The sequence below is a fragment of the Chiloscyllium plagiosum genome, chromosome 26 (genome assembly GCF_004010195.1).
Source record: "Chiloscyllium plagiosum isolate BGI_BamShark_2017 chromosome 26, ASM401019v2, whole genome shotgun sequence".
Classification (NCBI taxonomy): domain Eukaryota; kingdom Metazoa; phylum Chordata; class Chondrichthyes; order Orectolobiformes; family Hemiscylliidae; genus Chiloscyllium; species Chiloscyllium plagiosum.
The window spans coordinates 45,162,781-45,184,944 of record NC_057735.1 but is presented as its reverse complement, the minus strand read 5'-3'; the positions used below and the strand labels follow the sequence as shown (position 1 = coordinate 45,184,944).

Genomic DNA, 22,164 nt, shown 5'->3' with positions numbered 1-22,164 from the left:
TCATAATGTTACTCCTAATGTATGGATGTAGCTTGTGCAAAACAATTTAGAGTATCAGAATAAAACCAAAAGCTTGTTTGATAAGAGTCAAACAGTCCACTGTAGACCCCCTCCCCCCGACTTAGTTTACCACAATCGTGGAAGGATATAGGGTAGAGGGTTATGATAAATATAAATGAAGAAAAATAGGAGAAAACTAAGTAGAAAATAAATGTCCTGGTTGAGCTGAATAATTTGTTTTGTGCCATATATCCTAAGTAATTATCCAACAGATGTCAAACCAGTGCTGAGAACAGTGGTATAGCCCTTGTGAAGCTTTCAAATGTTGAACAGTGGTCATTTACCCAAAATCATTTTTTACATCCATGTATTTTTAACACAGCACATGTTGAAACTTGAAACATTATATTGAATGCTTTGTGAAAATCTAAACTTGCTGCATCCACCAAATTCCTTTTATTCAAATAACTTAGATGAACAATTACAAACACAGTTTGCGTTGGGCAAATTACAGTTAAGTTAATGTTGATTTGTAGATTCCTAGATTTTAACTGTAACTGACTAAACAAGTCTTTCTACTGACCTGATCCTGTCTATTTTATTGAGTACGTATCAGTCCCTTAGTTATTTAAGGAGAATTGAAAAATTGTGGCCAACTTGAACTGTTTAACTGCTTAGGGAAAATGCTATCTTCAAGTTGTGTTCATTTTCTCTGCATTACCTGTCTCCTAATTCTTCATTATCCTCCTCTGGTATTCCCTTGCAGTTATAAAAAAAAATCATTTTAATGTCTGCATCACTTCTTTGTCCTCCACGTAGCTTCAGTTTCCTTGCTGAGCAACCCCCCTCCTCTTTCAATATTATTAGATTTTAGGCATTTCTAAAGGAAGTCCTTGCTACTTTACCAGCCCTTTTTTTTGTAATTTCCTTTAGCCTTACAAATTGATTTTTTTTTTAATTTAAAACTCATCTTAAACACTGTTACCCAATCACTGCATAAAAAGCTTAGGGATCAAAACTAATCGAAAATGCACAGAGTTAGGAAAGATTGACCAGAATTTAACTTGTTAAAACCTTGTCATTTTGGTTTTATGTTACAAGTTAACACTGGCAAGATTATTATTTTTAACAAAATATAGCCATTATGATGATTAAAAACTGGAAGAACTGCAGATACTGTAAATCAGAAACAAAAACAGAAATTGCTGGAAAGGCTGATCAAGTCTGGCAGCATCTGTGAAGAAAACTAAGAGTAAACGTTTCAGGTCTGATGATCCTTTATCAGAACTCCTCAGAGGGAGGGTCACTGGATCCGAAACATTTAACTCTGATTTCTCTACACAGCTGCTGCCAGACCTGCTGAGCTTTTCCAGCAGTTTCTGTTTTAGTGGTCATTGTTGTGGTTTTTTTTATTACTGTCTTTGCAGTACCATCCACTGTCTCAGGTACAACTTCAATTTTGGTCCTATAATTTATTTTTGCCATTTGCTGTAAAAATGTCAGAAGCCACCTTGTCATTGATTTTCTTTACTAAATCTACCACCCCAGATGTGAATGAGACACTTGGGTAAAGGTGGCAAATGGCTATTTGATTAACCACATCTGACTGTAAATTTCGTGTAGTGGAGGGGATTATGAAATCATGCTCGATATAAATTCTCTTAAGCTGTCTGTGATGAACGTCTTCCATAATGCTTAGATAAGTTGGAGTACTTTGTTGTGAGAAAATACATTTTTCTCCTGTTTTAGGTTGAATGCCAACTTTGAAGAAAGTGCAGATAGTTCAATCTACCGAGTAGACCTATACTCTGAGTACCTGTCCCTGTGCAGCAAACTTGGGAGCAGTGGTATTCTAACATCTACAGGGTTCACCAAATGTCTCCGGTGAGTTGTATGTTAACTCGCAATGCTCAAATTAATCACTGCTATATCATTTTTTATTGTTTCGTGTCATTTAAAATATCAAAACAATTGATGTTAGCTGTTAATTTTGTTAGTGAATTATGTAAAGCTGATGGGTTTAAACTGGAAGAATGATGCTTCCATCCACTTTCATTGCTGCCTTCTGTACCCAGAATGATATCTGTGGTGCTGTTTTGAACCAATTTTTAAAATCAAAATGCCAGTACAATATGCCTTCTACAATCAATTGTGGATCATCATCGAAATTTTTAATCTTTCTCATTCTTCTATTTATTTTTATTTTAACCTTTGTCAAAATGAAAAGCTTTGTAAGAAATCCTGATCTGATTGATCAGTTAGGTACTCAGAGTAATTTATTAGTAAAGTTTAACTTGCATCAAATGGTCACTTATAAAGGATGTTGCCTCATTGGTTGAAAAGTCTAGATTTTCTTTTACTCTTCAATCTATTAGGAGATGTTATTTCACATCTCTGGAGCATGTGGGAATTGAACCTGGGTCAGAGGTAGGGACTCTACCAAAGTGCCACAAGAAGCCTTGATTGAAGATTCTACCCTTACAATTTGCAGTTTGATTTGATTTGAATTAGTTAAATACAGAAGTTATAACTGGCCTCTGTGGCTTGAGCAAATGACCTAAAGTTCTCTTCTGTTTAAGACAATAAATTAATGCTGAAAAGGGTTTGTGTGTGGATGGCAGGTGATGATTGACCCCAGCTTTGACAGTATAAAAGTTAAGTCTGCCTACCAACACTCACTAACCATGCTTTTTGTCACAATAATGTTATGAATGTTTAGTGCTTTTATTGTTTGCCAGTATAAAATTCATGCTGGTAAAGAAATTATAATTGGAATGTATTGCAGTGAACCTTTCCAAACAGTAATTAAAATTAATGAAAAATATTCATATCCATGATGCCTACTGTAATTGTTAAATCTCTGGCTTGAGAAAAATACTTTTGGAGCATTTACATTTTGATTTTTTTGAGCCAGAGTTTTCAATTCCTGTATTGGTGATTATTTCAATGCATGCATCTCAGTTTAAATTTATCTTTGAAGTGTGATGAGCTATATGTAATGTATAAATTCATTACTGGAGGATGCAGATTCAATCAGCTTTTCACAGTTATATTCCCCAACTTGAATACAGTAGGGGCTGAACGCAAATTCCCTGCAATGAATAGGAGGTAAAATTGATCAGCATGTTTACATTTTGAGAAAGAAGCAGTACTGGGTTTTGTTCGGGATATGAAGTAGGGAAAGTGGATTATTTTTGGGAAGATTTTCAGGGGCAGCAATCATAAAATCAGATTTGTTTAATATTGAAGGTGACTAGGTACATTCAAGCATGCAACTACTTCACTGAAAGAAGGCTAACTTTTAAGTTGAAAACAATTCTGGTACAGCAGGATTGTAATTGAAAATTAGAAGGCTGCTAATTGAGCAACAGTAACATGAATATTCAAAGGATATAATTTTGAGTATATGTTCCCACAAGGAAAGTTGCCCAAAATTTCAGTAGTCCTGATAGCTAAACAACTTAAGGTACAAAAAAGATTTATGATTTTGTATGGTTTATAATGTAGGATAATAGAAAGCTGAGTATAGAAAATATAGAGATCAAAATAAAGAATAATTGGAGCCAGAAAAAAGCGTCTAATATAAAAGGAGAACTTAGGATTTTTGTAAACAAATAATTAGATATAGAGTTGTCAAATAAAACATAAGCTGGCCGAATCCTCTTCATGACTGAAGATAAATGCAACATTGCAGTGAAAGAGGAGACAGTAGTATAATATACAAAGGTAAAAATAAACAGAGCGGCAATCCTCAAGCAGAAATGTTTTGTGTCCAGATGGGAACTATTCAAGGTAATTAAGGGAAGTAAAGGATGAATATTCCAGGTGCTGTCTTTGCACAATCTTCCAGTCCAACCTTAGATATGGAATTGATACTAAAGGACTGGAGGAAGGTAAATGTTATGCCCCTGATTTAAAAAGAAAAAGAATAAACTCAGCAATGATCACTGCTGTCAGCTATTGGATAAAAGGAGACTAAATTTAGAGATAGTAACTTCTACAAATGAGTTGTCATTTGGAAAGGTACAGCCAATAAATAAAATTCAACAAAGGTTTCATGTAATTTCATTTTAAGGGAAAAGTAATTGAGAGCCTTGAAGATTGGGATAAATTCAGAATTCAAGCAGACTAAAAAGATGATAAAGGGATGAAGAAAATTACAAGGACAAACTAGCAAAGAATGTAAAATTTGATAATAGCTTATTTAAATATATAAAAGGGAAGAGAGGTCAAAGCCTCTGTAAATCTGGGGGGATAATCATCGGGAACAAGGAAATGGCAGCAGAGTTGAATAGATATTTTGCATCAATCATTATGGTGGAAAATGCTTCAAACATACTTGCCTTTATTAGCTGAGAAATAGAATTTAAGGAGAGGGAGGATATGCTATTATTCTATAAAAAATCTCACTCGGCCACAGCTAGACTATTGAATGCACTTCAGGAATCCATATTTTAGGAGTATTGTGATTGCAGTGGTGAGGATGCAGAGGAGATTTACCAAGATGTTGCTTGGGATTGGAAGTTTTAGTTATGAAGAGAGATTGGATAGACTGGGGTTGGTTTCCTTGGAGCAGAGGAGACTGAGATGTCTATGTGGTTGAGATGTATAAAATTGAGGGGCATAGACAGGGTAGAAAGGAAGTAACTTTCCCTTTGGTAGATTGGCAAATGGAAAATTTGGGATTGTTCATTTTGGATGGGAGAACAAAAGAACAGCATTATTTAAATGGAGAAACTTCAGAAGGCAACACAAAAGGATTTGGGGGTACTTAATACAGGAAACATAGCTAGCACGCAGGTAGTCAGGAAGGCCAATGGAATGTTAGCCCTTATTTCACGGGGGGTTGAGTATAAGAATGGGGAAGTCTTACTGCAAATGTACAAAGTACTGATGAGAACACATCTGGACTATGAACAATTTTCATTCCCTGACTTGAACATATTATTTCATTGCAAGCAGTTCAGACAAGGTTCAATGCAATGATCCCTGGTACAGAGAGATTGTCTTCGGAGCAAAGACCAAACAGATTGAGACTCTACTCGCTAGAGTTTAGGAAAATGAGAAGCACTAATTGAAGACAGAGGAGGATTAATTTCTTCTCTGGTTGTGAGCCTTTGGAACTTGGAAAGTGGCTGAAAGGACCAAAAGGCCTACTCGTGGTTCTATTTTTTTAATAGGTTTATTGTGGACTGTTGTTGAAGGTATCTCAGCTAGTTTTGTGTATACAAAATTTCAAAAGGCAACTTTCATCTTCATACCAAATGATAAACTTGTTATCAGATTTAAATCCCTTGAGAATAAAGGGATAGTGACCAATGATCCTTTTAAGCTGCATAGGCTCGCAGCCACCCTGAGGGTCTGCACCTGCTGATTTGCGTGCTGACGCATTCACTTCCAGTTTCTCAGTTGCTGCCACACAGTAGACCTCCAAGGTGAACGCAGTGGCTGAAAAAGTTTGAAGGAACACAGATAATGATTGCATAACATTTGTATCCAGTTAATTTTCAGATTGAAGAGATGAGACACAGAAGTAGAGGTAGGTTAATCGGCTCACTGAGTTTGCTCTGCCATTCCGTGAGATCATGACTGATCTGATGATCCTTAACTCTCCTTTTCTGCCATTTCTCCACCACCATTAATTCCTTTACTCATTAAAAGCCTGCCTATATCATCATGGATATACTTAACAACTCAGCCTTGACAGCCTACTGTGGTGAAGAATTCTACAGATTCACATTCTCTGAGAGAAGAAATTCTTCTTCATCTCTCTCTTCAATGGGAGATCCTTTACTCTTGGATTATGCCCCTGGTCCTAGATTACCTCACAAGGAGAACCAACCTTTCTGTATCTACCCTATCAGGTGCCCAAAAAGTCTTGAAGTTTTCAATATACGCTTATTTTTCTGAATTTCTTTTCATTCACTAATGGGACATGGGGGGTCACTGGCTGGTCAGTGTTTATTGCCTGTTCCTAGTTGCCTTTGTGGAGATTGTAGTGAGCTGCCTTATTGACTGCTGTAATCCATGTGCTGTAGATAGACTCTCAGTGCAATTAAGGTGGGAATTCCAGGATTTTGACCCATTGACAGTGAAAGAACAGCGACATATTGCCAAGTCAGGAGGGTGAGTGGATTGGAGGTGAATGTGAAGGTGGTGATGTTCCTGTGTATCTGCTGCCCTTGTTCTTGTTACAAGTAATCACGAGTTCAGAAGGTGTTGCCTAAGGATCTTTGGTGAATTTTTGCAGTGTGCCTTGTAGGCATACATATTGCTAACTCTACTCATAAAACAGTCCCTCCTTCTGGTTAAGCGTAAGCCTAAAGACATTTCTCTGGACAACTTTGAGTACCAGTATATCTTTTCCTTTGATGGGGAGCCCAAACCTGTTCACAGCATTCTAGCTCTGGCCTGACTAGTGCCTTGTAAAACCTTCCTACTTTTGTACTCCATTCCCTTTAAAATAAAGGCCAACATTTCATTTGCCACTGAGCTTGGATGCTACCTTTTTGTAATTCAAGGATAAGAACTCCAAAATCACACTGTTCCACAGCTTTCTGCAGTCTTTCTGCATTTAAGTAATATTCAGCTCTTCTGTTCTTCCTGCTAAATGCCATAACTTCACATTTTTTCCACATTATATTCCATTTGCCAAGATTTTGTCATCAACTACTAGATGACAGAGTTGAGGTAAGGGGGCATTGTCAGGTTGGCAACTTGTAATTAGTGGCATGTCACACGGATCAGTGCTGGGGCCACAATTATTTACAATATACATAAATGACTTGATGACGAAGGTGATAGTTCTACAGTGAAGTTTGCAGATGACCCCAAAAATGAGTGGGCAGACAAGTGGTGAGATAATACAAAGGCTCTACAGAGGGATATGGACTTGCTTAACCTGTCCATATCCCTCTGTAGAGCCTTTGTATTATCTCACCACTTGTCTGCCCACTCATTTTGGGGTCATCTGCAAACTTCACTGTAGAACTATCACTTTCATCATCAAGTCATTTATGTATCTTGTAAATAATTGTGGCCCCAGCACTGACTCGTGTGACATGCCACCAATTACAAGTTGCCAACCTGACAATGCCCCCTTACCTCAACTCTGTCATCTAGTAGTTCACCAATCCATGCTAAGATACTACCTCCGACATCATGAGCTCTTATTAATTAGCTTAATGTGTGGCATCTTAAATCCAAATATATTACATCTTCCACTTCCTCTTCATCTATTCTACTTATTACCTCAAAGAATTAAATTTATATAGTGATGTTTCTCACATCCGTATTAGGATTACTTTTTAAAATCCATATTTATCCTGGATTTGTGTAAATAAGACAAGACATAATGTAAGATCTGAGGAAAGTAAGGACTGCAAATGCTGGAGATCAGAGTTGAGAGTGTGGTGCTGGAAAAGCGCAGCAAGTCAGACAGCATCCAAGGAGCAGGAAAATCGCGTTCGAGCATAAGCCCTTCATAAGAAATGAGGTATTTAAAATCTGTCAGATTATACAATATTCAGTAATGTAGTAAAACTTTTCAGAAACACCCAGGCAGACATGTAGAGTCATAGTCAAAGTCTTCAGCACGGAAACAGACTCTTTGTTCCAACCTGTCCATGCCAAACATAATCCCAAACTAAACTAGTTCCACCTGCCTGCTCCTAGCCCATAACCCTCCCAACCTCTCTTTCTCGTGTATCCATCCAAATGTCTTTTAAATGTTATAACTGTGCTCACATCCACTACTTCCTCACCAAGAATGTCCCATACTCGAACTACCGTTTGTGTAAAAAGAATTGCCCACATTTCTTTTTTTTTAAATCTCTCTCCTCTCATCTTAAAAATGTGCCCCTAGTCTTGAAATCATCCATCCGAGGGAAAAGGCATCTACTTATGACCCTATCTACACCCCTCATGATTTTATAAACTTATATAAGGTAAACTTTTATATAACATCTCAACTTCCTACACTGGGGTGAAAACAGTGTCAGCCTATCCAGCCTTTCTTTATAACTCAAACTTTCCATCCTGAGTATCATCCTGGTGAATATCATCTTAACCCTCTCCTGCTTAATAATATATTTCCTGGTATAACTGGACAACCAGAACGAAATGCAGAATGCTAGAAGAAGCTTTCCCACTGTCCTGTATAACCTCAACATGACTTCCCAACCCCTTGGATCAATTAAATTTTGGAAAACAGAATACAGAGGGGCATTCAATTCACTTTTAAATTGGTTGCAGGACAGAACCTTGGGGATATAGCACACAAATCTTCGAAGGTGAAAGGGGATACTGAGAAGGATTTTTGAAAAGCATATGGGATTCTTGGTGGTTAGTAGCAAGGAAAATATAAAAATGCAAGGGTGCTATTCTAAAGCTTTGCAACAGCACCATTAGGCTTCAACTGGAATATTTTGTTCAATCCTTGACATCAAAACTTTAAGATGGAGAAAGTGAAGACTGCAGATGTTGGAGATCTGACTCGAAAAGTGTGTGCTGGAAAAGCACAGCAGGTCAGACAGCATCTGAGGAGCAGGAGAATCGATGCTTCGGGCATAAACCCTTCATCAGGAATGCGAACTTTATGATTGCCTTGGAAAAGATGCAAAAATGATATACTAGATTGAGTGATACCAGAATGAGGGGTGTTAGTTATATAGACAGATGAAAGCAGATAGGATTGTTCCTCTTGGAACATAAAAGGTTATAAAGAGATTATGTTCAAAATCAGAACTGTTTTTGTTGGGGCAGCTGAGCAGAACCCTTTTGCTGTGGCAGAAGAGTCAGGAAGCAGGAGAGGCAAGTTTTAAGTAATTAGAGAAAAAAAAAATTAAGAAACCATTTCCAGTGAGTTAGTGACCTGGAGTGCAGCTCCTGAAAAGGCAGGGGAGGCGAATTCAGTACTACCATTCCGAGGGGATTGGATGAGTTCTTGATGGGAAAAACTTAAGGCTACACGGAAAGAGCAGCAGAATGGATTTGGGTTGGACTGCTCTGCTAAAAGCTAGATCAGACTTGATGGAGTTAATGGCCTCCTCTGCTGTATCATTCTTTCTAAGTCCGTTCCTGTGTAATCTTGTCCACCTTGTGTTCAACCAATATAAATGCAGAAAGGAAGCATGAAGGAAGGGGAGGCACTAAAATGCATTCATTTTAACGCTTTTCTATCTTTTTATGATATAGATTGACTTTTCCTAACCACACAATAAAGAAGATTGAAGATGCTGGTGCTAATGGGCAATCACAATTTCATGTGGTTGGGATCAAGCGTAGAGTTGTACCTCTTCCTGTTGGAACATTTCAACAAGAACAGCAAACACCAAATAATTCCTTTGTCACAGTGAAAGCAAGCTCTGCTTCCAGTACAACAGTGAATTCCATTGCTGTTGGTAAGAAAAAGGATTGGCATTTTCATTTTAAATTCATTGTATAAGCTTCCTTTCAGTAAAATAAATGCAGATGCACTGATGTAATTTTGTCCACGCTTTCAAAACATTTGTGGTTGTACTGAACATACACTCCTCTTCATGCACCAAGGAATGGCTGCAATGGTCCAAAAGAATTTTACTTGATTAACTTGAAGCATTTTCATTAGATGTGAACTATAGGCACTACTGAGGAATTTCCACTTAATTTGTATACTGACCCTGAAACCTGCATTTAGTTCAAGTGCACTAACCTTACATTGATTGACAGTCACCCCTTTGAGTTGGCTTGTGAGGAGTACTGTGGTTTTCCTTAATTTAGAAGCAGTTGGGAACGTTACTGTACTGTATGTATAAATTATTTGCTCTTCCTCTACCCCTCACACTGCTTTACCTTTATCAGAAGGAAAATGTAAAATAAATTTTGTTTGATAATCAGTTAGTTTTTGGAAGGTATAAATAGCAGAGCCAGGTGGGGCAAGGGGCAGCAAGTGGATGAAAAATATTTGAATTTTTTAGAAGACATTTAGAAGGGAAATGGTAATTTGGTCTTTATTGAAAATAGTTAGGAGTATATGATTATGGAGATCTTGTAATTGTACAGGGCTTTGGTGAAATCACTGTGTACAATTTTGATCTCATTACACAAGATTGCTATATTTGTCTTGAAGGGAAAGTGATGACAATTAATTGGATTAATTGAGAGGATTTGAACAATCCCACAAACAATGGATCAGATCTGTGAAGTACAGTACTATCATATCCTGGTGACAACTAATGAAAAGAGGAGAAGGTTGTGATTTTTGAAAGCTATTCTGCTAGGATATTGCTGCAGGAGGTTTCCAGTGCAGTGACTTTGGCCAAACTATTTTTACCTGCTTCATTAATGAACTTCCGCCTTCAGCATGTTCAGAAGTGAACAGTTTGCTGATTACTATGGAATGTTGTGTACAACTTGAAACTCCTCAGAATCAAAATCTTGGAATTCCCTTCCTCAGGGTTTTGTGGGTCAACCTAGAGCACGTGGGCTACAGAAGGCTTCTCAAGGACATTTAGGGATGGGCAATAAATGACAGCCAGCCAGTAATCCTGTGAGTAAATGTTTAAAAAGTCAGGAGTGTGACGGCACACACACCTGAACTGTAATTGCCTGGATGAGTGTGGCTGAAACAATATTTGAAGCTTTGCACGATCCAGAGCAAATCAGTCCATTTAAGTAACACCCAGCTAGCACGATCACATCTTCCACTAAATTCCCACAGTGTAATGTACGCTGTCTTTAGGATGCACTGCATCTACTTGCCAAAGCTCCCATGATAGCACCTTCAGGTCACGTACCTTTCTGTGATGGAGGTAGAATGCCATATTTTCTCCAATGATGAGTGAAACAAATGAAATGCTTTCCCTAACAGCACTGTGGATGCCCCTACACTGCACGAACTGCAGCAGTTCCAGAAGGTATTTCACCACCAGCATCTCATTGACAATTAGATTTGGGCAATAAAACTGCCCTTGCTGGTGATATTCGAATTGAAGCATTCTGGAATGAGAAGTTGTCCGTTGAGGAGAGATTGCGTAGAATGGGCATGTATTTGAACTTTATAAAAACAAGAAGTGATCTCACTAAGATATTAGCAATAGAAGTAAATGAAATGAGAAGGATGAATAATTCTTAGAACTATTTTTTCTTTTCATTACTGTTGGATTAGTAGAAACTGTTCAGTTTTAACAGTATGCTATGACAATAAGGTTTTTATATATGTATGTTTGGCTCTTAACCAGTTATCTTTTTCTTGTTTCTAGGAATGACGGTATCTAGCCCAACTGTTCAAATGCACAGAGCCCTCACATCTACAAGTCAACCAGTCACACAAATCCTCTACACAACTCAGACCCAGAACATAAGCCAGCTGCCTCCTGGAATAAGTACTCCCGCCCAGCAACATCAATACTGTACAATTGCAAGCAAGGTGCCCATAGCCACTGGAGGGATACAAGCTAGTACTATCCAAGCGACTACTGTTCATCCAAATTTCCATTCTGCAGTAACAACAGTTGTTCCTGGGAATACTGTAATGCAAATGGCAGCAACCAAAGTCACCACAGCAGTGCAGCTGCCCACTGTGACCACCTCTGTTCATCTTCCTCATATTGCAGTTACTCACCAATCCCTTGCTGGACATCAGTCTGTCTGTTCAACGACAACAGTTCCTGTTCTCCGTCAAACACTGCCTAATGCACAGTTTGCTTCACGAATACACCCTATTACAAGTGCTGCCATAGTTTCTCAAGGACAGCTTATCCAACCTCCCACTGCCCAACCTGTGCAAGTGCATCTTCAGTACACGGCAGCTCCCACTGCTGTTGTATCTGCCACTGCTGTCCAGCTGCCAAGCAGTCAGCCTTTTACGATAGGCAGCCACAACGCTGTTTCTTCTCAGACGTTTCAAAATATTAGTCCAACACCATTGACTATTGTCAGTAATTCCACCCAACAACAAGCCCAGCAAAGTGTCCAAGTGATAGTTGGACATCAAGGTCAAGTTTACCCTGCTAGTTTTCATCAGATTGTGCTAACAAATCAAGGTGGAATTTCTTCAGCCCAATTGCCACCACCCACCCTAGTGAACACCAGTACCTGTGGGCCAGTGCTTTCTGTTCAACAGTCTCCCATTCAAGTTCATGTTCAACAGCCTTCCGTAGGAAGCACTCAATGCAGTACTAGTGAAACCAGTGTAATTAAACAGTTACTACTTCCAAAACCACCACCTCATTCCCAAGCAGGTAAAATCCTACTTCCTGTCCCTCAAGTGTCATCTTCAGTTACCAGGGCTCAAAGTCCACAGGTTGTTTATCAAATGATGGCCAACACTGTACCTAGTGGTAGTGTTCAAACCCAGTCTCAGCTGGTTGTAAGCCAGTCAAACTTACAAATCCTACAGCCACACGGAGGCCTACAAACTGTACAAATTATTCCTGGCCAATTTATTTCTACCACCAGCCCCAGCACTATTCTCCAGGGATCACCTCTCAACCAACAAGTTACTGTCACTGTTGTACCGAATACCAATTTAACCAACACACATGTGACACAAGTAAATACAAATCCTGTGAACAGTATTTCTGGAGAACACAGTGCAAAGCCGGTCATCAGTACCCATGTTATCCAGTCATCACATGTTCCATTCAACCAAAGCAACACAAAAATCGATGAGTTTGAAGGAGAGAAAAACATTGGTCAGAAAGCTGAAGATGCTACAAAAATGCTCAGTTCTCAACCTCAAGAACAAACTATTGGACTGATCGAAAATTCTTTCTTGGGTAATGCTTACAGTGCAAGCAATGGACACCTAAATGGAAAAGTTGTTCAGACTGGGATGCTACTTAATGGGGAAAGTAGGAAGGAGAACCCCAGCTCAGGGATGAATCATTGTGGTTTCATGGAAAAAGCATCATCTTTCCAAGACTCAAAAGCTGGCAGTGGAGCAAACTTGACAAATGGGGATCAGATTTTAGATAAACCTGGTGCAGCAGAGATGAAAAATGTTTTAAAAAGGCCTTTGATGAATGGAGACTCTGATTTTGCTAAAGGTGATCGTTCACACATAGGGAAGGATGTTCCTAATGAGAAATCTGTCACACCTAACCATTTAGGGAATGGCGAGATTCTTAATCAAGAGCACCAGGATGCAAAGTGTCACCCGGATGGTGAGAATAGTCAATCGGGAAAAATGTGCAATGGACCTTCTTCAATTTCCAATGTGAAATCACATGCACACACTACAGTAATAGTACCAAATCCTACAGTTCAGCAAGCACACAGGAACTCTGTATTAACAAGTGGAACTGCAGCAGTCACTTTTAATGTTACTTTGCCTCAGTCTCAACATAATGGCAATATTGTTGTACAGTCCAATCCTATAGAATCTTCACAAATGATCATCTGTCAGAGCAACAGTACACTTTCTGCTTCAAAGCTTTCCCCAAGCGAAGCTCAGTCATGTCGACAAGCCATCAAAAGGCCTGGTGATGACACAGCTGGTGTTTCCATGGCGGGTATCCCAAATAAAGTAGGAGTGAGGATTATGACCGTTAGCGATCCAACAAAAGCTGGGAGCAACACCATGATGGTAGCTGTCCCTGCTGGAGCAACCATTAATACAGCAACAATAGCAGTAAGTATGTCTTTAACTTTGGCCAAATTAAATTGTTCAGAAGTGATTTGAAATTCTGTAGGCATATTTTGAATACTTAAGGAAATTCCAGCATGCTTTGGATTTATTATGCACAACGTTTGAAGCAGTTGCATTGGGTTTTAAGAAAATTGTAAATAAAATTGGTCACATTCTGATAGCATGTTTAAGAATTAATGGAGTACTTTTTTTTAAAATGCAATAACTCTGGAAACCAAACTCTAGTCCAAAACATCTGGTGGTGAGAACTAATGAAAACTTAGAGAAACATGAACTAAAATGAGAGAATCCAAATTTATTTTAACCAAATATCACCACCTTCTGGGTAACAAAAATGGTTTTTTTCCATCTTCATTAAAACCCCTGCTCCTCACCTTGAATCTGTGCCACTATGTTCTGTAATTGAAACAATATCCATATTAAAAAGTGTACACAATAGTTTTTTCGAAGGAATGAATATCTCTTGCAGTTTTTTAGTTGGCTTACCAGTTTGCATATATTGCAACAAACTTATTTCAGAAATTCTTGATTGTCTGTGGATTGTTTGGGAACCTGAAAGCCACTGTACTAATGTAAATGCATCCTTTCTTCAAGGGTAAATGAAGTGGATAGAGGGGGCTATTAGTTTAGTTCAGAAATATAGTCTGGTTATATTTAAAAAAAAAACACTATGCTCAAAGAATCTGAGGACAGGAACGTTTGGAATGTGGGAAATTTGTTCACATCGTGTTACTTTTAATGATACAGTGCAGACCTGTCTGCCCCTGGAATATCGGGTTGTCAGTATTAATTAGTATCAACATATATGTCTTTAAGGTAGCCTCCATTAGAAGCAATGCCATGCAACCAAATTGTTTCCCCAGAAAGTCTTGTTTCAGAAAACTATCTTGGAAATAAATGACAACAGTTTATGTAAATAGTGTTTTCAAAGTTTTTCAGAAAATGTGTATCATGAAGTCTTATTACAAGTATATAAGGCAAGATAAAATCTATAAAGAAAAATTGATTTCTGTAGTTATTTGGAGAGAGAAAACTGAAAAGCTATTTAGTATGCAGTTAGGCAAATCGCATCTCCAATATAGGAATAAGATCTGTTTTGTATACCCTACCACCAATCTTTTTCTGCTTATTCAATGCTTGTCATTCTGAATGAAAGCGAATAGGTGATTGGATATCTGCTAATCCCAACAAATATGGTGAACAGATTTCCCAGATACTGTCGATGTTTTGGATGTTTACAGCAAATTCAGTAGGGACCTGTGATTTGGAGATGGTAAAAGACAGTGTAATGAAATTTGTCTTGCCATCTTAAGGAGTTCTTATTGGCAAAGAACATCTGTGGTTCTGTATTGTCTTTCTGAACTATGGTTGGATGTTGTAATATGTATAGTTAACACACACTTAACTCTGGGTTGGATGCTTTCTAAAACTTATTTTAAATTTCAAAGCGATGCCAGATGTCGTCTTGTAATGACAATTCTGTGTAAGAATTACAAATTTGAATTTGCTAAAGATTGTAACATACAGCTTTGCCCACTGCATACTGCAGCTATGCAATATTTGAGAATTCAATGGGAATAGATTAAAATAGTCACTAACTATATGTGGAGAAAAGAAATGTACAGCATAACTCTGACTATATAAGCACTGTTGTTCACTATAGTTTCAGTCAAATTAGAACGTATGTCAAACCCAGAAGTAGTGGTTGTTGGTGGCAACCAGAAACTGAAGTTTCCTGATTATACTGTCAGTGGGGCAGTTAAATTGAACACCGTCTTGTCCACTGATTTCCAAAGTTTGTTAATGATCAGCAACTTAAATCCTAAAGAATAGAATGTGTGTAACAAGTTTTCAGAACGTCCTATGATTGTAGAGAGAATACACTCCTTAAGTGAACTAATATTTGTCATTTACAAAATATCTTGCAAAGAACTGTAACAAACACTACATTGGACAAACAGGCAGCAAACTAGCCACCAGGATACATGAACATCAACTTGGATCCCATTTACCAGCCCCTGAGAAAAAGAACAGGAATTGACATCACCAACCCAAGAAATTTCAAACATATAAATAGAAAGCGGGCTACACCACCAGTGCTTCACTGAAGCAGTTACCTAGTAGGGTGACAAAATGTCTGAAAACAGACCTTCCGGCTCAACGAGCAAACCTACATCCAGAACCTCAACCTGAGCTACAAATCTTCTCAAAACTCGCTAACTGATATGAATGTCTAAATATGGAAATGGTAATTTTCATAAGTAGATGTTTGGTTTTCTGTCATTAAACTCTCAAATGATGTTAGACTTTCATTTTGGGGCTGTTATAGCCCATAGAAAGTCAAAAGTCAATCTGGAACACCGTTTCCTGCCCCATAGGCAAAGCTGCAGATATATTCCTTACACATTTTTCAATATATTTTTGCTGGACATGACCGAAGAGTGACAATGGAAAAATGAAGTGCACCCACTCTAAACACACAGTGAAGCCTTTGTGGCTTGTTACTTTAAGGGAATTTAAATCTATCCAAGTTGCTGGATAATCTCCAATGGCTTTTTTCTTTTAAATACAAATATCTATGTTTGTTTCGGTCTTTCCTCTGAGGTAATTTTTAATGTTCTCTTTGTAGTTCTGTCCTATACGGCAGTATTCTGATATAAATGGATCACCTGTGCTATCTCAAGGTTTGTGTGGGTTGAACTCTTGTGGATTAATTCAAATCCCTTGGTAGTTCCAAATAGGTTATCTTGTAAAAGAAACAAGGGGCACTTGGAATCCATAAGACAGACAAGGGATGACTTTTAGCACACCAAGCACACTCACACCTTCAAATGCTGATCACAGCCTGGCATCAAACATGTGTAATATGAGTCTAAAGATTGCAATAGCCAATGCATTATTACAAGATTATTTTTTGTCCACATTGATAAGAGTTTGAACCAGTGCCATACTCGACCCAACAGTCACTGTCCATTGGAATTTAAATCCTTCCTGCAGAGTTTGTCCCTGTCACTATCTGGATTTGGAAAACCCCTTCAACACGGCTCTTTTTCATATCAGTAATTGAATCTTCCCTGTAGCAGCTGGCTGTATACAAAGACAGTTTTGAAAATATGGCCAATGACAAAGGTCAGCTGATGACAGTCCTTGAGGTGTCATCATTTACAGTTTTAACTGCATTCAGTGTTAACCTCCAGGGGCCAATTTTTTATCCACAGTCTAATTTACTGGGAGTTTTTGAGAGCTGCATTTTTTTATTCTTACTAGCTCATGTAATAATTTCTGTATTTGTGTTGACATATATGGGCTATTTGGACTCTGAAGCAGAATTCATCAATGTTCGCAATTGTTACCAATGCTTCATTAAACTGAATGCAATTGCACAACATGCTTGGAAAGCACTAGTTTCTGTGCACAGTATTTTTAAAATGGTAGAAGACCACAAGAGAAACTTTATTTCAAATATAACTCACACCCGTCACACAAAAAAAATCTATCACCCTAAAGATGACTTCTGCTTACTGGTGAAGTCACAGCTAATGTGTATCCGTCGCACGGACACAAAGCTGGAATGTGATAATCAGGCAGTTAAAGCCCCATTTACTGCATCATGGATCGTAATGTCAAATTTAAATTAAAGACAATCTTCTTTCACCTTACACCTCTTCAACAAATCCTACTTGTAGACTTATCATCCCCCATATCTACTGCCCAGCAACCACCTTTGCAACCCCTCCATTCCATACCCCACTCTGCAGACTCCCTCTTCCTCAACACTTTTGCAACTGCCTCCTCACTATCCTGCTGTGGCAGGCAAAATACCCAGCCTTGGCAGCAGTTGGCTTCATTCTGGATGCAAAAGGCAGTCCCCAGTCTTTTCTTCAAAACTTGCACACCCTCCACACACTGTGCGCACTCACTCTTATAGAGATGATTTTTCTCTGGTCGGTCCATGAGAGAATTGTCCCAGACATTTTGACAACTTTAAGGATAGACTCATCCACCATATTAATGTATTTTGAGGACTTGTGCCTCTATGTTACAAATCTTCAATTATAATTTATTACCTATCAGCAGACTGTATTTTCCCATTCCCACCCCACATTACCTTACTCAATAGACACTGCACGTGATGTTTGTGGGGGACGTTATAGTTAAGTTAAATCCATCCTCTTGGATAAGGAGACTGAATGAATGGCAGCTAAATGTCTGATGACTCAAGTTGGATGTAACATAAGTTGTCAAGTGGAGATAGTGTCTCCTAAGTGATTTAAACAGGTTAAATGAGTGGGCAAAAATTTGTCAGATAGAATGTAATGTGAGTAAATTTTGGTGGGAGAAATGGAAAAGTAGTATATTGGTTAACTGGAGAGTGATTGCAAGGCTCTGTACTAAAGGATCTCTGTCCAGGTACATGAGTTGCAAAGTTAATATGCAGGGACAGCAAATTATTTGGAAAGCAAATGGAATGTTGCCATTTACTGCAAGGGGAATGGAATTATGTTAATAAGAATTTACCCCTTTTTTTGTAGTTTTTGTGAATTATAGCCTTCACAATCGAACCACTGGTATCTGGGCCCTTAGGTCTGAGATGACAATCTGATTTTAGTTTCTGATGCTTAGTTGCCCTTTAAATTAAGTATTGAATTCCAGATTGTAAAGTACTCCTTTGCTTGCTGTCTTTCTGTTTGCTACATTCACGTTCTGAGCAGTTTCTAGTTTGATTCAGTATGCAGTAGAATTCGTTTGAGGCATTTTTATAGAATTTTATGAATTTCTAACCTGTCAGATTTCAACAGGAAAACTAGCCTAAATTAATTTAGGCTTTAAAATCTTTTAAAATCCTAAGGCACTTCGCAATGCATTAAAGACAGAGTATGACACTGTACCACATAGATAATGTTAGTTATCAGATGACCACAGTCCAAGAGATAGGCTTTAGTGTTTTAAAGGAGTTGGAGTATAATAGAGAAAGAAATCTAAAGTGCAGAGCCTAGGCAACTGCAAACACAACCACAAATAGTGAAGCCATTTAGAATCAGGAATATTTGAGGCCCAAATTAGAAGAACACAGATCTCAGAAGATTGTGGGAGGTGATTAGAGAGATGAAGAGAGCTAAGGCTTTTGAGGGATTTGAAAAGAAGGATGAACATTTAGGTTCATTGGATCCAGAATTGGCTGAATGGCGGGAAGAAAAGGGTGATGGTTGAGTGGTGTTTTTGTGACTTGCACTGGCTTCAGATTTGGGGCCCCTGCAGTGTGTTATATATAAGGAATTTAGATTTGAATGTAATAGGATTAATAGTAAGTTAGCAAGTGATACAAAAATATAGTGAGCCGGTAAAAAGTAAGGAGGATAGCATTAGATTTCAGGTGGTTACAGATGGGCTGATCAGTGGCAAATGGAGTTCGGTCTGGATAAGTGTATGGTGATGTACTTGGGCGGAACAAACAAAGCCAGGAAATACATGATATATTAGGAGGACCCTGAGAAGTACAGGGATCAGAGAGACCTTATTGTGAATGGCCAGCAGACCCTTAACTTATTAGGAAATGTAGATAAAATAGTTAAGACACACATGGTACACTTGCCTTATTAGCTGAGGCATAGAGTTTAAAGGCAAGGAGGTGATGCTGGGACTAAATAAAATACTGGTTAGACCGCAGCTAATGTGTCATATGCAGTTCTGGAATTCATATAGTAGCGATGTGATTATACTGGAGATGTGGGGCAGAAGAGACATTTGATAGATTGGGGTTGTTTTCCTTGGTGCAGAGGAGACTGAGGAGGAACATGTTTGAGATATATAAAATTGAGGGCAGAGACAGGAAGTAGACGGTAGAAAGGAAAAAGCATTTTCCCCTTATTGGAGGGATCAGTGACTGGGCTCATGGATTTAAGGTAAGAGGCAGGAGGTTTAAAGGTGATGTGAGAAGGTGGTGAGAATCTAGAAGGGTGATAGAGGCAGAAACTCTCTCAACATTTAAGAAGGATTCAAGACGGCATAAAAAGCTATGATATTAGAAATGTTAGGTATTTTTTCTTTACTGGTGCAAACTCAATGGGCCAAAAGGCCTTTATTTTGTGTTGTAGATCCCTATTGCTCTATCATTGATAATTGAGCATTGAGTGAATGGGACTCAGTGTCAGTTAAGACATTGGGGATGAGTTTTGGATTATCTCAAGTTAGAATGTGAGAGCTATAAAATGCAAGAATGGGACGAGATGATCCGAGGCAGTGTTAGTCCATATTAGAAATGGAAAGAAATGGTCTTAGTATTGGCATGAATAGATGATACGTTAGGCTTAATTATGACACCAAGGATGCAAACAGTCAAGTTTAGTCTGAGAGTCGCCAGGAAGAGAGATGGATCCTGTAACTAGGGAATTAAGCATGGAGTGTGGCAGAAGAAAACTGCTTTAGCCTTTCCATTATGTAGTCAAAGGAAATTTCTGATCATCTCTTACTGGGTTTCAAATAAGCAATTGGATAATTTTAGCAACAATGTGGGAGGTAAATAATGATGTAATGGAGTGATAGAATTGGGTGCCCTTGGTGTACATGCGAAAACTAATGCTGTGCTTTAAGATAATGTTGCCAGTGGCATAATGTACATGTTAAATAGAAGGGAGCTGACAAAGAAGCCAGAGGAGATATGAGATGTAACAATGTGGAAGCGGAAAGAGAAGTCATTGCATGAAATACTTGGATAGTAAAGGAAGGAAACCAGATGAGAGTAATCCCACCCTGCTGGGTGACAAAGAAGAGATTTGGAGGCGGAGGAGAAGGAGGAGGATGTGATCAAGCATGTGAAATGCTGCAGTTGTCACATAGCATATCAATGAATACAATTCCATGACTACCACATTATACTCCGAATCATCCTCATTGTCCAGCTCATTAGATTTGTTTCATCATTCAGTTACTGTGAGCAGAATGATTGATTGAATGTTGGTGCTGTATAGCCCTTGTGGAAAAGTTCAGCTTATCACTTTTAAATATGCTATATCAGAAAGAGGGTAAATGTATTAATTTCCTATTTGAAAATGTTTATTATTATAACTCTGTGTCTCTGAACCTTATCTAAGGTTGCCTTAACACCGCAAAACATTGTTTCCTCTCCTGCTTATAGCTCCTCCTGCCAGAAAATCTGCTGTCATGATATCTCACACTTGCCTAGCTTATACCATCCTCACGCATCCATTGTAACTCACCTGCAACCACTGTGACATCTGTCATCCAATTACATCTGAGTTAATCCTTTATCTGCTTTACTCTACTTTGCCCTCATAGACCTCAAACTTTTCAGCTTGGAATAAATTACTGATTTCAACATTTTGTGCTACTCTTTTTATTCTTGTGATTTTAGGTGCCTCTTGATTTGACTTGTAGTCTGTTTAGCAAATTTTTAGCACATATCTTAACATCCACATTTCAAAAGTCTATTTCCATCCATAGATCTTATTGTCTGATTTCTGAGGCATACCAGGAGAGTAGATAGAATGTCGTGTTTGATATTTCTTTCTTGTTAACACATCCTTCATCTGCACAAAATTACTTCTCGTTATCTCTATCCTTCTAACTTACATATCACATCTATCATATATTATTTGCCTTAAATAGGCAACGGTTCAAATGTGACACCATCTAGTTCAATCATCTAATGCATTCCTCTGCCATTTTTTATGCCTGTAAGTGTTAATATTCAATCTATATTCTAAACTTGTGGATTTTATCCAATCTGCATTCTTTTATAGATCTCATCTAATTCTGCAAGCCATTCTTTGTTTTCAGTGAGCACAAGTTTCTATTCTTGCCTTCAGTTTTTCCTGTGGAAGTAATCTAATCCTATGAATGTTGTTCTATGTGCAGGTTGAATAATTAAGTATATTGTAGATGCAAAAATTACATCGCCTGATACTGAAATGAATAGATACATGAATTCTGTACATTTTCACCGTTTTTAAATTGCTAATTACTTACTAGTTTAAGGATGCACTATTTCTGTTGTAAGTATGATATCTTTGTCAAGAGCTAAAACTGTGATCATAATAACGAATATGGTTGCTTTTTGGTACATTGATAGTGTTCCTATCTCTGGACCCGAAGGACCAGACTCAAATATCACCTGCCACAGAGGTATAGTATAACATATCGAAGCAGGTTGATTAGAAATACTTTAATACGTAACATAGGAGCAGATCAAGAAGAAATCATTTTGTTTGTGACTTGTACAGTAGATTCATTTTCAGCCATTTCACAGGAATGTTAGCTATTGACTGTAACTTGCTATCATGCAGTTTGGAAATATGATCTAACTTAGTGTACATTGAAACTTATTAGAGGGTATGACTTTGAGATGCTATCAGATGGATTATCATATGTAGGAGTTACCTTCCTTCAATAAGTGGCACAGGTGTTTACTATTGTTTGGATGAGAAACTTTCAAAAACTGCTGTACAGTATCGAACAATGGGAGTCCCAGCTCCCTTTACCAGGAACTTAAAATAACAGGAACATAGCTCCATCCT

The 22,164-nt window shown here is 38.2% G+C and overlaps 1 protein-coding gene across 1 annotated transcript in view; it reads left to right on the top strand.

The window, feature by feature from the left end:
• LOC122563310 (AT-rich interactive domain-containing protein 2-like) overlaps window positions 1–22,164 on the top strand; it is a 258,669-nt gene that overhangs the window by 213,481 nt on the left and 23,024 nt on the right. Inside the window, exons 13-15 of the mRNA XM_043717025.1 lie at window positions 1,750–1,884; window positions 9,196–9,401; window positions 11,241–13,612. Coding sequence (XP_043572960.1) covers window positions 1,750–1,884; window positions 9,196–9,401; window positions 11,241–13,612 — 2,713 coding nt within the window. The remainder of the gene's footprint in view (window positions 1–1,749; window positions 1,885–9,195; window positions 9,402–11,240; window positions 13,613–22,164) is intronic.